The sequence below is a fragment of the Cebus imitator genome, unplaced genomic scaffold (assembly GCF_001604975.1).
Source record: "Cebus imitator isolate Cc_AM_T3 unplaced genomic scaffold, Cebus_imitator-1.0 Scaffold468, whole genome shotgun sequence".
NCBI classification, from domain to species: Eukaryota; Metazoa; Chordata; class Mammalia; order Primates; family Cebidae; genus Cebus; species Cebus imitator.
This window is the reverse complement of record NW_016107783.1, coordinates 210,540-227,737: the sequence shown is the minus strand read 5'-3', so window position 1 is coordinate 227,737 and position 17,198 is coordinate 210,540. Positions and strand designations below refer to the sequence as shown.

Here is a 17,198-nt window from a genome sequence, read left to right as displayed (position 1 = left end):
TCATTTTGATGTTTCCTTTATTATAAAAAAAACTTTTCAGTTTGATGTAATTCAATTTGTTTATTTTTGTTTTTGTTGCCTGTGCTTTTGAGGTCTTTAATTTAAACACTCCTTGCCCATCCCAATGTCACAAAGCATTTCCACTATGTTCTCTTCTAGTATTTTAATGCTTTGGGGTTTTTATATGCATCTATTTTGAGTTGATTTTTGTATATGGCAAGAGGCAGGATTCTAATCTCATTTTCCTGCAGCTGGATATCCAGTTTACCCAACACCATTTATTGAAAAAATATTTTCCCAGTTAGTGTTGTGGCAACTTTATTGAAAATCACTTGACTATAGATGTGGGAATTTCTTTATGGGCTCTGTGTACTGTTCCATTTTTCCTTGTGTCTATTTTAGTACCAATACCATGCTGTAGTCTTGTAGTATACTTTGAAGTTAGGTACCATGATGGCTCCAACTTTGCTTTTTTGCTCTGGGTTTCTTTGGCTATTTCAGATATTTTGTGATTCCATATGAGTTTCAGGATTTATTTTTTCTATTTCTGTGAGGAATGTCATTGATATTTTCATTGGTATTGCATTAAATCTGTAGATTGCATTGCGTAGTATGGCCATTTGAGAAAATTAGTTCTTTCAATCTATTAACATTGGATATTTTTCCATTTGTTTGTGTCTCTGTTTTTTTTTTTATTACTGTTTCATATTTTTTATTGGTTAAGGCTATTTCTAGGTATCTTATTTTTATAGGTATTTTAAATGGAATTGCTTTCTTGATTTCTGTCTCAGATAACTTGCTATTAGCATGTAGATACACTACTGATTTTTGTATGTTGAATTTGTATACCATGACTTTACTATATTTATTACTTTTAATGTATTTTTGGTGTAGTCCTTAGAGTTTTCTATATGGAAGATAATGCCATCTGCAAATAGATACAATTTGGCTCCTCCTTTCCAATTTGAATGCCTTTCATTTTTTCTCTTTTACCTAATTGGTCTGGCTAGGTCTTCCAGTGGTATGTGAAGCAAAGTGCTAAAAGTGGCCATCTATGCCTTATTCCTAATCTTAGATAAAAAGCTTTTAGTTTTTACCAACTCACTAATTTGTTATCTTTGTGTTTGTAATATACGGCCTTTATTGTGTTGAGGCACATACAGTATATGTCTAATTTTTTAGAGTTTTTTTTAATCATGAAGACTTGTTAAACCTTATCAAATGCTTTTTCTGTGTCTATTAAGATGATCATATGGTTTTTGTTTGTTTTCTTAACGTTGTGTATCAAATTAATTAATTTGCATATGGTAAACTCTCCTTGCATCCCTGGGATTAATCCCATTTTTTCATAGTAGATGATGTTTTGAATGTACTGTTGAATTTGGTTTGCTTGTATATTGTTGAGAATGTTTCCATCTATGTTCAAGAAACTTGTAGATTTTGTTCTTGTATTCTTCTCTGGTTTTGGAATCGGGGTAATGCTGGTATGTGAAATGAATTTTGAAGTGAAGTGTTTTTTTTTTTCTCTCTTTTTCTATGTTCCAGAGTAATTTGAGGATGATTGGTATTAGCTGTTACTTAAATGTTTGGTAGAATTCAGCAGTGAACAAGTCAAGCCTAAAATTGGTAGAAGAAAAAAACAATAAATCTAATAGTAGAAATAAACAAAATACAGACTAAAAACATTCAAAATATCAATGAAATGAAGAGTTGGTCATTTGAAAAAATAAAATCATTAGCTAGACTAAAGAAAAGAGAAAATAAAATCAGAGATGAAAGGGAGACATTACATCTGGTACCACAGAAATACAAAAAAAATTATAAAAGAGTACTATAAACAAGTATAGGCCAACAAATTTGAGAACATAAAAAATGGATAAATTCCTTGGCACATACAACCTATCAAGATTAAATTGTGAATAAATAGAAACTCTAGACAGACAAATAATACATGAGAAAATTAAAGCAGTAAAAAAGTCTTTCATCAATAAAAGACCCAGGTCTTGATTAATTTAACAAATGTCTTTTGAAAGTCAATTGTTTATCAACATTATTAATACTAAAAATGTAGAAACTATTTTCTTTATTTTGAAGAGGCTACATTTGGACAGAAATATAAAGAAATAAATACAAGCTAATACATGTTAAGCAAAAAATTAAAAGTTTAGATAACAGATGCTTCTGAAAGTAAGAAATAACACTATTGGCTTAGTTGGCAAATAATGGCAATGTTTTGAAGCCATATCTGAGGACTTACATAAAACAGTTCTTAAATCCTCGTGGATATTATAGATCCTAGAGATCAAGAAACTGTTTATGCAATTTATGGATTATTCCTCTTAATTTCTTGAGAATTGTAGTTTCTGGCCTACCATGTATATTTCCTGATCTGTAACATCTCTTTTATTCTTGGCAATCTCAACATCTGTATAGACAAAACAGAATAGCCTGGCTTCTCAGTTACTTTACCTCCAGTAATAACATGTTTCACCCTAGCTCAGCTCTCAAATCTTGTGGTCACACTCCATCATTTTGTTATTATCAATAATGACATATATTCCATAGCATTGATTTTAAGCAGTCACTATCTTGTCACTTCCTCTTACCCTTTCAGTTCATTCCTTCAAAATTATCTTAGCCTTATTGGGTCTGCCAACCCACTAACCTTCACACATACCTAATGTCCTCATTTCCCTACTTACCCAGTTTACACTTCATGTAGCATAATCAGAATCACACACCTGCATATGCTCTTAATTTCTCTTCTTCCTTTGTGCTTTTCTGGAAAAAGAAAAAACGTGATTAAGTTTAGCTTGCCATATATTTTGTACCTGTATCTAGTAAGAACTATATTGATAGTCTAATTTTAAATATGACCACAAAAATCAACTGGACCTGTAATGCTACATAGTCTTAATGTAGTTTCCTAGTCAGTTTATCCTTTGACCCTCATAAAACAGCTCTTTTTTACCTTCATCTCTTATCCTAAACTTCCAAAAGTTTCTCCTGGTTCTTATTTTTATGATCTTTAAATGTAGGAGTCACCAGAGGTGGCCTCAAACATTTTTCCTAATAACATGCATTCTTTGGGGTGATATCATTTAGTCTCATAGCCTTAAATGCCATTGTTTGCAATGCCCAACTTACATGTCAGTTGTTCCCCTTAATACCATATTCACATATCTGACATTCTCCTCAATATATCTCTCTAAATTATAAAATGTATCACCAATTGATATATCCTAACACACGGATGATTACTAAGCCTGTCCTTCCCTATCTCAATAACCATCTTTACCATTTCGGCCAACAACCAAAGGCAGTTGCTGATGTCAAACCTAGCAATCATCTTAGATTTCTTTCTTTACCATTCTTTACCTAATCCATCATAAAATATATTTGGTTCTACTTTTAAAATTTATTCATAATTTGACAACTCCTAACTACTTTTATCAATACCACCCCTTCTATCATCTTGATTACTACAATACACTTGTGATTATTCTTCCCATTTCCACCCTTGCCTCATAAGGGCCAGGAGATTTTAAAGACTTAAATCACATCATGCTACTTCTGCTAAAAATGCCAATTTCCAATGTCACCACATGACCTGGTGTATCACCAGCTCTCTGACCTCACCATTCTCTTCCTTTCACTAGTTCCGCTTTAGCCACAGTGGACTGCTGCAGTTCCTTCAACCATGCACTGCAGTTTTCCTTCTGAAGGACTTTTTCCTACCAATTATCTTTACTAGGATTTTATTAGTCCATTTTGCATTTCTGTAAAGGAATATCCGATCCTGGGTAAAGAAAAGACGTTTATTTGGCTCATGATTCTTCAGGCTGTATAAGCAGGACACTAGCATCTGCAAGACTTCTAGTGAGGCCTTTGGCAGCTTTTACTCATGGCAGAAGCTGAAGGGGGGACATGCATGTCACATGGCAAGACAGGGAGCAAGAGAGAGGGTAGAGTACCACATTTTGTGCAACTTCTAGCTGAGTCGTAGTGCTGAACTGGGCTCAGAGTTAGTTGACTTGGGAGGCATGAGACTTACTAAGATACCAACTTTGGCAGATAAAGGAGTGCTTGTGCCACCTCTCCCACAAACCCAGGCCACACAGCTCACAACTCTAAAAGGTTTTCCTATTTTCCACTTAAAGATGAGCAAAGAAGACTTGGACTTGCATCTTTGATACCAGCTCAGCCACTGTAGTATAGGGTACCAGTCAGAGTCATAAAGGCAACCTTATTAAGCACTAGCTTCTGGATGACATTTGTAGATACCCTGTGCCAGAAGGGAACCTGCTGCCTTAAAGGAAAGAACCTAGTCCTGGTAAAACCTATCACCTTCTGACTAAACAGCCCTTGGTCCCCGAATAACCAGCAGCATTATGCAGGTAATATACCATGGGCCTCGACTGAGACACTTATACTTGGCTGGCTTCAGGCAAGACTCAACACATTCTCACCTAAGGTGGCTATGGGAGAGACTCCTTTCAGCTTAAGAAAAATGGAGGGAAAGTAAAGAGCCCTTTGTATTGGACCATATGTACCAGCTCAGCTACAGGCGGGTGGATCCCCAAGTGGGCTACTGGGGTCCTAGATTCCAGGCCTTGGCTCTTGGATGGAATTCCTGGACATGCCATGGGCCAGAAAGGAGCCCATTGCCGTGAAGGGTGAGTCCCAGTGTAAGCAGAATTTACCAAAAACTGACTGAAAAGCATGTGGGCATTAAGTGAACACTGGTAGTAACTTGGTAGTACTCACTCTGGGCCTGTGGTGGTAGTGGCCATGGGTGAGGCTCACCTGACTGTGGAAAGGGGAGGGAAGAGGGAGAAATACGGCACCTTGTGGTTTCAGTGCCAGCTTAGCCACAGGACAATAGATCATCAGGTAGACTTATAGGGATTTTGACTCCGGTCCTTGGCTCCTAAACAGCATTTCTGGACTTGCTGAGACCTGGGAGAACTCACCACTCTGAAGAGGACATAAGCAGGGCTGGTTTAACCACCTGCTGATTAAACCCTGTAGAGCTCCAGGACTTTGAATGAACATAGGCACTAGCCAGGTAGTTGTTACAGTGAAACTTGGATGAGACCCAGTGCTCTGCTGGCTTTAGGTCTGATCCAGTGGAGTCCCAGTAATCATTGCCAAAGGGCTGCTTGTGTTACACCTACACTAATTTCAGGTGGCTCAAAACAAAGAGGCTCCATTTTCTTGGCAGCAGTTAAGGGAAAAGAACAAGAGTTCCTGCCAGGTAATATAGAGAAATCCTCTGCATCTTATCAAACACAGTGAAGGTACTACCTCTATGAGCCTGCAAGAACCACAACCTTACTCAGCTTGTGGTGCCCCCTAATGCACATACAGCTCAGACCACAACACCCAAGTCTCTTTGAATACCTGGAAAACCTGCCAAAGAAGGATGGGTACAAACAAAACCAGATTGTGAAGACTGCAATAAAACACCTAAATTATCAATGCCCAGATACCAACAAACATCTGTAAGCATCAAGACTATCTAGAAAAGCATGACTGCACCAAACAAACAAAATAAGTTTCCAGGGACCAATGCTAGAGACACAAAGATATGTGAACTTTCAATGCTGGAGAAACAAAGATATGTGAACTTTTAGACAGAGAATTCAAAATTGCTGTGTTGAAGAAAGACAAAGAAATATAACAGATAAGCAATTAAGAAATCCTTAAGATAAATTTACAAAGAGACTAAAATAATTTAAAGAATCAAGTGGAAATTATGGAGTTGAAAAATGCAATTGACATAGTGAAGAATGCTTCATAGTGAGCTCAAAGGCAAATTACTTGAAAATTCATGGAGAAGAGAGAAGAAAAAAAGAATTTTTAAAAAGCACACCTGTATATCTAGAAAATAGCCTCAAAATGGCACATTTAAGTGTTACTGGCCTTAAAGAGAAGGGAGAGAGAGAGATAGGGTAGAAAAGCTATTCAAAGATATAATAACAAAGAACTTCTAAAACCTAGAGGAAGATATCAAAATTCAAGTAGAGCTAGTGCTCGACTTACCACCACGGTCAGGACCGTGGACCGGTCGTAACACGATTTGGTCGTAAGTTGAGTTGGCTATATGTACAGTTGAAATGGTGTACGCGGAGATGGTAGTGCTGCTGCAAGCTGGTCCGCACTGTCGTACGCCCAGCTGGGCAATGTTTGCGCTGCCAGACGTGGAGCAGTCGTGGCTAGTGATTGTGGTCATAAAGTCGAAAGGCCGTAAGTTGCAGAGATCGTAAGTCAATCAATACCTGTAATGGAACTCCAATATGTCTGGCAGCACACTATTCAGTGGAAAACTTACAGACACAGAAAAAGTGGTATGACATATTTAAAGTACTAAAGGAAAAAATGTTTACATTAGAATATTATATCCAGTGAAAATGTCTTTCCAACATGAAGAAGTAGTTTCTCAGACAAACAAAAGCTGAGGGATTTCATTAACAGTAGATGTATCCTACAAGAAATGCTAAAGGTTTTTTTTAAAATCAGCTGGAAAAGATAATGAGCAATAAGACATTATCTGAGGTTACATAACTCACTGTGAATAGTAAGGATAGGGAAAAACAGACTATAACACTGTAATTGTGGTGTGAAAACTACTCTTATCTTAAATAGAAAGACTAAACAAATAATGAGTCAAAATAATAATTACAACTTTTAAGACATAGACAATACTATAATATACAAATAGAAACAAAATTAATAAGTGGAGAGAGATAAAATTAAAGTACAGAGTTTTCATTAGTTTACTTTTTGCTTATTTGTTAATGGAAAAAAGTGTTAAGTCCTTATCTACTTAGCGGATTATAATATATTATTTTAAAACCTCGAGGTAACTTCAAATCAAAAAAATATATATAACAGAAACACAAAAATTACAAAGAAAGAAATGAAATCACATCACCAGTAAAAATTACCTTCAGGAGCAACAGGAAGACAGTAAGAAAGGAAAGAAGGGAGAGAAGCCCACAAGTCTACCAGAAAATAAATATCAAAATGTCAAGAATAAGTCCTTATCATTAGTAACGCTGAATGTAAATAGCCTAAACCCTCTGATGGAAAGACACAGAGTAGCTGACTAGAAAAAAATAACAAGACCCAATGATCGTCAATATAAACTAAAAAAGAATAGGAGTTTCTATAATTATATCAGACAAAATAGTTTTCAAGACAAAAACTATGTGAAGAGACAAAGAATGTCTCTCTATAAAGAAAAAGAGGTCAATTCAGCAAGAGGATATAACAACTTTAAATGTATATGCACCCAAGAGTGGACCACCCAGTTCATAAAGCAAATATTATAAGAGCTAAATAGAGAGACAGACACCAATACAATATTAGCTTTAGACTTCAGCACTCTACTTTCAGCATTGAAAATATCTTCCTGATAGAAAATCAACAAGGAACCATCAGAATTTATCTGAATTATAGATAAAATAAATTTAATAGATATTTATAAAACAACTCATCAAACAGGTAGAGAATATTTACATCTTTAGAACATAAATCATTCTCAAGCAAAGATAGTATGTTACATCACAAAACAAGCCTTTAAGCAACACACACTGGAGCCTGTTTGGGGGCAGAGCAAGGGGAGGGAGAGCATCAGGACAAATAGATAATGCATGTGGGACTTAAAACCTAAGTGACAGGTTGATAGGTACAGCAAACCACCAGGGCACACATATGCCTATGTAACAAACCTGCACCTTCTGCATGTATATCCTGTTATTTAAAGTAAAATTTAAAAAAAAAGAGAAAAAGCAGTTTAAAAAAACTGATATAACATCAAGCATCTTCTCTGCCCACAATGGATTAAAACTAGAAATCAATAACAAGAAGAATTTTGGAAACTATAAAATCACATGGACTTTCATCAGTATTCTCCAGAATGATAAGTGGGTAAATGAAGTAATTAAGAAGGAAATTGAAAATTTTCTTGAAACAAATGATAATCGAAACAATACACCCAAACTGATGAGATACAGCAAAAGCAGTACTAAGAGGGAAGTTTATGGTTATAAGTTGCCTACATCAAAAAGAAAAAAAAATTCAAATAAACAACCTAATGTTGCATCTTAAAAAATAAAAAAAAGAAAAGCAAACCAAACCAAAAATTAGTAGAATAGAAATAATAAAGATGAAAGCAGCTGTATGCCAATAAATTAGAAAACTTAGAAGAAATAGATAAATTCCTAGACATATACAATCTATCAAGATTGAATGATGAAGAAATCCAAAATATGTGTAGTCCAATAATAATAATTAGATTGAAGCTGTAATGAAAATTCACCCAGCAAGTAAAATCCTGGGACCTGATGACTTCACTCTTGAATTCTACCAAAAATTTTAAAAAGCACTAACACTGAATCTACTCTAATTATTCTGAAAAATAGAGAATACTTCCAACCTCATTCTATGAGGCCAGAATTATCCTGATACCAAAACTAGACAAAGCCAAATCGAAAAAGAATATTACAGGCCTATATTAGTAATGAATATTGATGCAAAAATCCTCAACAAAATCCTAGCAAACCAATTTCAGCAACATATTAAAAAGATTATTCATAATGATCAAGTAAGGTTTATCTCAGTGATGCAAGCATGGTTGAACATATGCATATTAATTAATGTGATACATCATATTAACAGAATGAAAAACAGAAACCATATGATCATTTCAATTGATGCTGAAAAATTATCTGATAAAATTCAACACCCCTTCATTAAAAAAAAAATCAATACACTAGGTACTGAAGAAACATACCACAAAATAATAAGAGCCACATATGACAAAGTCACAGCCAATATCATACATAAATGGGCAAAAAAAAAAACCCTCAAAATCTGGAAATAGAAGAAACATATCTCAATGTAAACAGCAAAATGAATAAGGTAGTATTACAGATATAAACCAAACTATAAAAGAAATATCTGCGAATTGAATGCTGATATAAATAATTTTATAATTGCTCTAAAATTGAAGTATATTAAAGAAATAACAGTTCAAGAGAATTTCTAAAAGCATACTATTAAAATAACTACATGCTGGTAGTTAAAACTAACTTACATAAGACGTAACATTTGTACATAGAGTTTTCATGGCAAGTTTTTAATTTACTCCTCTGAAATCACTGTGGTATAAGCATTATTGCTTTTAGTACTAGTATTATATTCATCCCCAGTTTATAGGAGAAAATTAGAAAATTAATGCTTTGAAAGATAAGGTGACTCTCACAAGATCACTCATCCAGTAAGTAGCAAGGGCTGAAACTAAATACAGACATTATGACTTCATATAATAGGCTCTTTTCATTTCACCATGCTGCCTCCCATGTCACAATCTCGTATTTACCACATAATAAAGAAAAGTGACGAACATTCTCTAATGAAGTGATTTCCATTATAACATGTGATCTGGCATCATAGTGTCTAAAATGGAGGCAAGAGAACTGTAATTTACGAGCTCTGGGAACTTACTATGATCAGATAAGTTATCAATAGACTAGTTTGTTGGTAATGGTGGTGGTGGTTTTCTTGCTTGTTTTTTTACATTCTGCTTTGATAATGCCCAAGACATACATAAATATTTAATATATTTACTATAAAAACATCCTAAATTAGCAGGTAATTGAAGATACTTTTTTGTCCTTAGCCAAATTAAGATGAAGAAAATTCTGAGTAAAATTTTCTCCTAGCCAAAACTTCTCAAACATATACATATATTCAGAATAAGTACCACACTAATGTATGGTGCAGTTACATGAGGATAGCTAAGATAATTCAACATTGAATGTTTGACTAAATTAATGTGAACTGAATCATTATGAAAAGAGAAAAGATTAGAGTAATTTGAGTTAAGTGCAACCTAAATGCTTTTCAGTCTGTAGTGCAAGGAATTGTTCCTTTCCAGAACAAGTATACAAGAGTGCATCTGAAGGGAGGTAGCGGGCAATATTTGAGCTATTCATACCATGATCCCTTCTTATCAGTACAATATTATGACTGAAGATTTAAAGAGAGATAATGTATTTGAATTAGACAGAGAAAGTAATATCACCTTGGACCAATTGTCTTAAAATAAGCACAGACTGAATTGGAATTAAGGAGATCTAAAACTAGTCCTAACGGGGGGTGGGGGGTGGTTAGAAAATGATGCCTGGATGCAAGAAATGTTACAAGCAAAATATTTAAGTGCATTCATGCAACCATTCAATATTTCATCTCCTACTAATTGTAAGCCTATATATTTTTGTGTTCACATTTGAATTCCACCATTGTGTAATGTTGAAAATACATGTCGACTGCTTTTATTATTGTAAATGCAATAGCCATCATATTTGCCAAAATATTAAGAAATAAAAGGTGGAAATATGTACAGTTTCTAAATGGGATTGATATTGTAAAGAATGCTATGAAACTCTTAGGCTTGAAATTCTTGGAGGAATGTTTCTGATATGTAAGTAGTACCCCAGGGAGAAGCTTCAGGACATAATCAAATTTTTTTTAAAGTATTTTGATTCACGTCTAAGCATTTCCTGCCTATTGACATAATTATAATACCCATATAAATCAAAGAATGTAGGTAGTGTTTTGACATTTATGTTTGTGATCATATTAACTATCACTAGACCTGTTTGTGAATTGTACATAGTTCTGGTTTCATTTCAAATATAAATATTAACCAGCAAACTTCACTTTAATGTAAGGTTAGGTAGTTATTATAGTTAAATACTGTAATAATATAAAACTTGTAGGGTTGTATTGTATTAAATTAACTTGAGGTAGAGATTGTATTCCTGGTACATAGCACAATGCCTGGCATGCAGTAGGTGCCCAACAAATGTGTTACCAAGTCCCAATATAAAGGTGTTGCCAGGCACAGTGGCTCACACCTGTAATCCCAGTACTTTGGGAGGCCGCAGTGGGTGGACATCTTGAGGTCATGAGTTTGAGACCAGCCTGGACAACATGGTAAAACCCCATGTCTACCAAAAAATAAAATAAGATAAATAATAGCCAAGCGTGAGGGGTGGCACACACCTGTAGTTTCAGCTACTCAGAAGGCTGAGGCAGGAGAATCACTTGAACCCAGGAGATGGAGGTTGCAGTGAGCCAAAATCATGTCACTGCACTCCAGCCTGGGTGACTGATAGAGACTCTGTCTCAAAAGAAAAACAACTGGCTGGGTATGGTGGTCATGCCTATAATCCTAGCACTTTGAGAGGCTGACATGGGTGGATCACCTGAGGTCAGAAGTTCGAGACCAGCCTGGTCAACATGGTGAAGCCCCATCTCTACTAAAAATACAAAAATTAGTCCGGTGTGGTGGTGCATGCCTGTAATCCTTGCTACCCGGGAGATTAAGGCAGGAGAATCGCTGGAACCCAGGAGGTGAAGGCTGCAGTGAACAGAGATCTTGCTATTCCACTTCAGTCTGGGTGACAGAGTGAGACTCCATCTCAAGAAAAAAAATCTAGAAATAGTACTTTCAATATAGAAATAGTTCATACTAGAAGAGTGCAAAGGACTCTTCACAGAAGAGGAGGGACAGAATCATCACTACGGCTTAGTTTGTCTGGAAGGGCAGGAGTATCTAGGATAGGCAAATCTACAGAGGCAGCAATATTTTAGTGATTGCCAGGAGCTGGGGAGGAATAATTGAAAGTAACTGCTAATGGGCTTGGGGATTTTTGTCAGGGTGATAAAAATATTTCAAAATTAGATAATGATGATGATGGCACAATTTTGTAAATATACTAAAAGCCACTAAACTGTACATTTTAAAAGGGTGAACTTTATGGTTTGTGAATTACATCTCAATAAAAACTTGGAAAAAGAAAGATTAGAAAACAAATTTTAATTTTACCTTAATCCAATATATTGCCTTTAGAAATTGATATGCCTAAATTTCCACTAGATGCTTGTACTCTCATAGAAAAAATAAAATTTTTACAAAATTATATGATAAACCATATTCTCATCCTTACTCCCTTTTCAGATTAGATACACAACACTCTGAAGAAATGAATGCCACAAGATCTGAGGAGCAGTTCCATGTTATAAACCATGCAGAGCAGACTCTTCGTAAAATGGAGAACTACTTGAAAGAGAAACAACTGTGTGATGTGCTACTAATTGCAGGACACCTCCGAATCCCAGCCCATAGGCAAGTATTTTTAGGTATACAGAACGGTTTTCTAGTAGGGCAATTAGAAATAAGAGATAGTAAGTACATTGATCATAAATTGGAATATTTGTTAAAATATTTATTTTCCTATATTGAAAAAGTGTAAGCCCATATGTTCCATTTCTCTGCCTTTTATTTAGAAGAGCCAAACTTAGAAAAGATTGGTGATGGAAAGTACAGCACAAACACACCCTCTAAACAAGATCAGTTTATTTGACCTTCCTAACTTCACTACACTTAACTGAACTGTAAAGATTTTATGCAGAAAACAGACTCACTAATGTTGCAAACTTGCTGAATCCATGTCAAGCTTTTCAGTGAAATTACTGACTCACTTAAATTCCTACAAATCTTTCCTATTTCCAGGTTGGTTCTCAGTGCAGTGTCTGATTATTTTGCTGCAATGTTTACTAATGATGTGCTTGAAGCCAAACAAGAAGAGGTTAGGATGGAAGGAGTAGATCCAAATGCACTTAATTCCTTGGTTCAGTATGCTTACACAGGTAAGTGCTTAATACACATTAACTCATAATGACCCTACATTACATAACACACATTTTAGTAGTAGTAGTAATAATAACTATTACTATTAGTAGTAGTAGTAATAGTTATTATTACTACTACTACCATTCTTCAGTTTCCTCAGTAGTAGCTATACTACTACTATTCCTTTACAGGTGAGGAAATGAAAGAACAGACCAGCTAAATAAATTTCCTAAAGTAGTAAAAAGGCATAGTCAGAATATAAACTCAATAATATAAAATAACAAGAGGTATACAATATGTAGAAGATGCCTTAACTATGGGAACAGACAACTATTTAACACAAACATACAAGAACAACTCTGGAATGATGTGGGCACATTCTTGTTTGTAAAAAGAAGAGTGGGAGTGGAATCTTCCAATGCTACAGTAGAGATTTGGTCTTTTTATTCATTCAGAATAATTTTCATATCTATTCAAACTGTAAACAAAGGTCACAATGAGTTTGAGGACTAAAAAGTATTTTGACTTTTGTTCCTCAATGATTATTTCATTTTCAAGTTCCCTTAGTATTAAAATACTTTTATTTGATTATGTATAATTAGGTTCTTATTAAGACTAAAAGCTTACCTCCTGACTTTCTCCAACAGAGTCGTTTTCAAACATTTTTGCTTGCACTCTCTGTAAATTAATCTTGAGAAAAGATGTGCTCTCCTTACATTTTCCTATTAATGTCTAAAATATGTTGTAATTTAAAATATTTGTAAAGTATATAATCCCCAAAATAATATCTTTTTAAAAAGCACTATTACTTTTGCATTTTAAATGTATCCAACAAATCTAAATCCTATAACAATTTGATACCAGCAACCATTCATTTAAAAATATATCCATATGACAGTCCCTCAAAAGTTAAATAAAATAGTTACCTTATAACTTAGCAATTCCGTTGGTAGGTATATATCCAAGAATTAAAAAGATGTCCCCATGGCAATGTGCACATGAATGTTCATATCAGCATTATTCATAACTAAAGAGTAGAAACATTCTAAATGTTTACAAACTGAGGAATGGGTAAATCAAATATGGTATATGAACACAATGAAATATTAATAGGCAATAAAAAATGAATGATTAGTAATAGATACTACAACATGGATGAACATTGAAAATATTATGCCAGATAAAAGAATCCTATCACAAAAGATTGCTTATTTTCTTATGCCATTTACATTAAATGTACAAAATAAAGTTTGTAGGGGCAGAAGGTATATTATTGGTTGTAAGAATATGGAGGGAATTGGGAATGAATGTTAACAGATATGGGGTTCCATTTGGGAGTGATGAAAATGTGCTGCAATTAGATAGTTATAAAGTTTGCAAACTTTTCTGAATATACTAAAAAACACTGGATTCTAGAGGTTGAAAGTATGAATCTGATGTTATTTAGATCCTTTTTTAAAATTATACTTTAAGTTCTGGGGTACATGTGCAGAATGTGCAGGTTTGTTACATAGGCATACACGTGCCATGGTGGTTTGCTGCACCCATCAACCCATCATGAACATTAGGTATTTCTCCTAATGCTATCCCTCCCCAGTCCCCACTCCCTAACACACGCTGGTGTGTGACGTTCCCCTCTCTGTGTCCATGTAGTCTCATTATTCACTCCCACTTATGAGTGAGAACAAGCGATGTTTGGTTTTCTGTTCTTGTGCTAGTTTGCTGAGAATGATGGTTTCCAGCTTTATCCATGTCCCTGCAAAGGACATGAACTCATCCCTTTTTATAGCTGCATAGTATTCCATTGTGTATATATGCCACATTTTCTTTATGTGTCTATCGTTGATGGGCATTTGGGCTGGTTCCAAGTCTTTCCTATTGTGAACAGTGCCACAATAAACATATGTGTTCATCTGTATTTATAGTAGAATGATTTATAATCTTTTGGGTATATACCCAGTAATGGGATTTCTGGGTCAAATGGTATTTCTGGTTCTGGACCCTTGAGGAATCGCCACATTGTCTTCCACAATGGTTGAACTAATTTACACTCCCAGCAACAGTGTAAAAGCATTCCTGTTTCTCCAAATCCTCTCCAGCATCTGTTGTCTCCTGATTTTTTAATGTGCTATTGGATTCAGTTTTCCAGTATTTTTGTGCAGATTTTTGAATCAATATTCTTCAGAGTTATTGGCTTGAAACTTTTTTGTTGTTGCATCTCTGACATGTTTTGGTATTGGGATGATGCTGGCCTCATAAAATGAGTTAGGGAGGTGCCCCTCTTTTTCTATTGTTTGGAATAGTTTCAGAAGGAATCATACCAGCTCATCTTTGTACCACTGGTAGAATTCGGCTATGCATCCATCAGGTCCTGGACATTTTTTGGTTGATAGGCTATTAATTACTGCCTCATTTTCAGAACTTGTTATTCTATTCAGGGATTCAACTTCTTCCTTGTTTAGACTTGGGAGGGTGTATGTGTCCAAGAGTTTATCCATTTCTTCTAGATTTTCTAGCTATATGTGTAGAGGTGTTTATAGTATTTTCTGATGGTAGTTTGTATTTCTGTGGGATCAGAGGTGATATCCCCTCTATCATTTTTTATTACATCTATTTGATTCTTCTCTCTTTTCCTTTTTATTAGTCTAGCTAGCTGTCTATCTATTTTTTTGATCTTTTCAAAAAGCCAGCTCCTGGATTCATTGATTTTTTTTGAAGGGTTATTTGTTTCTCTATGTCCTTCAGTTCTGCTCTGATCTTTGTTATTTCTTGTCTTCTAGCTTTTGAATTTGTTTGCTTACTCCTCTAGTTCTTTTAATTTTGATGTAAGGGATTCAATTTTATATCTTTCCTGCTTCCTCTTGTGGGCATTTAATGCTATAAATTTCCCTCTGAACACTACTTTATCTGTGTCCCAGATATTCTGGTATGTTGTTTCTTTGTTCTCATTGATTTCAAAGAACTTATTTTTTTTTCTTCTTTCATTTTGTTATCTACCCAGTAGATATTCAGAAGCAGGTCTTGTTCAGTTTCATGTAGCTGTGCATTTTTGAGTGTGTTTCTTAATCCTGAGTTCCAATATGATTGCATTGTGGTCTGAGACACTGCTATGATTTTCATTCTTTTACATTTGCTGAGGAGTGTTTTACTTCCAATTATGTGGTTTTAGAATAAGTGCAATGTGGTGCTGAGAAGAATGTATATTCTGTTGATTTGGGGTGGAGAGTTCTGTAGATGACTATTAGGTCCACTTGGTCCAGAGCTGAGTTCAAGTCCTAAATATCCTTGTTAATTTTCTGTTTCATTGATCTGTCTAATATTGACAGTGGGGTGTTAAAGTCTCCCACTATTATTGTGTGGGAGTCTAAGTCTCTTTGTAAGTCTCTAAAAACTTGCTTTCTGGATCTGGGTGCTCCTGTTTGTTGTGCATATATATTTAACCTAGTTAACTCTTCTGTTGCATTGACCGCTTTACCATAATGTAATGCCCTTCTTTGTGACTTTTGATCTTTATTGGTTTAATGTGTGTTTTATCAAAGGCTAGGATTGCAACTCTTGCTTTTTTGTTTGTTTGTCTGTTTTGCTTTCCATTTGCCTGGTGAATATTCCTCCATCCCTTTATTTTGTGCCTAAGTGTGTCTTTGCACATGAGATGGGCCTCCTGAATACAGCACACTGATGGGTCTTGATTCTTTATCCAATTTGCCAGTCTGTGTCTTTTAATTGGGACATTTAGCCCATTTACATTTAAGGTTAATATTGTTATGTGTTAATTTGATCCTGTCATTATGATGCTAGCTGGTTATTTTGTTCTTTAGTTGATGCAGTTTCTTCATAGTGTTGATGGGTTTTACAATTTGGTATGTTTTTGCAGTGGCTGGTACCGGTTGTTCCTTTCCGTGTTTAGTGCTTCCTTCAGTAGCTCTTGTAAGGCAGGCCTGGTGGTGACAAAAATCCCTCAGCATTTGCTTGTCTGTAAAGGATTTTATTTCTTCTTCACTTATGAAGCTTAGTTTGGCTGGATATGAAATTCTGGTTTGAAAATTCTTTTCTTTAAGAATGTTGAATATTGGCCCCCACTGTCTTCTGGCTCGTAGGGTTACTGCAGAGAGATCCATTGTTAGTTTGATGGGCTTTTCTTTGTGAGTAACCTGAGCATTCTCTCTGGCTGTCCTTACCATTTTTTTCCTTCATTTCACCCTTGGGTGAATCTGACAATTAAGTGTCTTTGGGTTGCTCTTCTTGAGGAGTGTCTTTGTGGTGTTCTCTGTATTTCCTGAATTTGAATGTTGGTCTGTCTTGCTAGGTTGGGGAAGTTCTCCTGAATAATATCCTGAGGAGTGCTTTGTCCAACTGCATTCAATTCTCCTCATCACTTTCAGGTACACCAATCAGACGTAGCTTTGGTGTTTTAACATAGTCCCATATTTCTTGGAGGCCTTGTTTGTTCCTTTTCATTCTTTTATCTCTAATCTTGTCTTCATGCTTT

General features: G+C 35.1%; 1 protein-coding gene across 1 annotated transcript in view; it reads left to right on the top strand.

The window, feature by feature from the left end:
* Positions 1 to 17,198, top strand: part of KLHL4 (kelch like family member 4) — a 149,320-nt gene that overhangs the window by 78,208 nt on the left and 53,914 nt on the right. The window contains exons 2-3 of the mRNA XM_017512276.2: positions 12,035 to 12,202; positions 12,590 to 12,726. Coding sequence (XP_017367765.1) covers positions 12,035 to 12,202; positions 12,590 to 12,726 — 305 coding nt within the window. The remainder of the gene's footprint in view (positions 1 to 12,034; positions 12,203 to 12,589; positions 12,727 to 17,198) is intronic.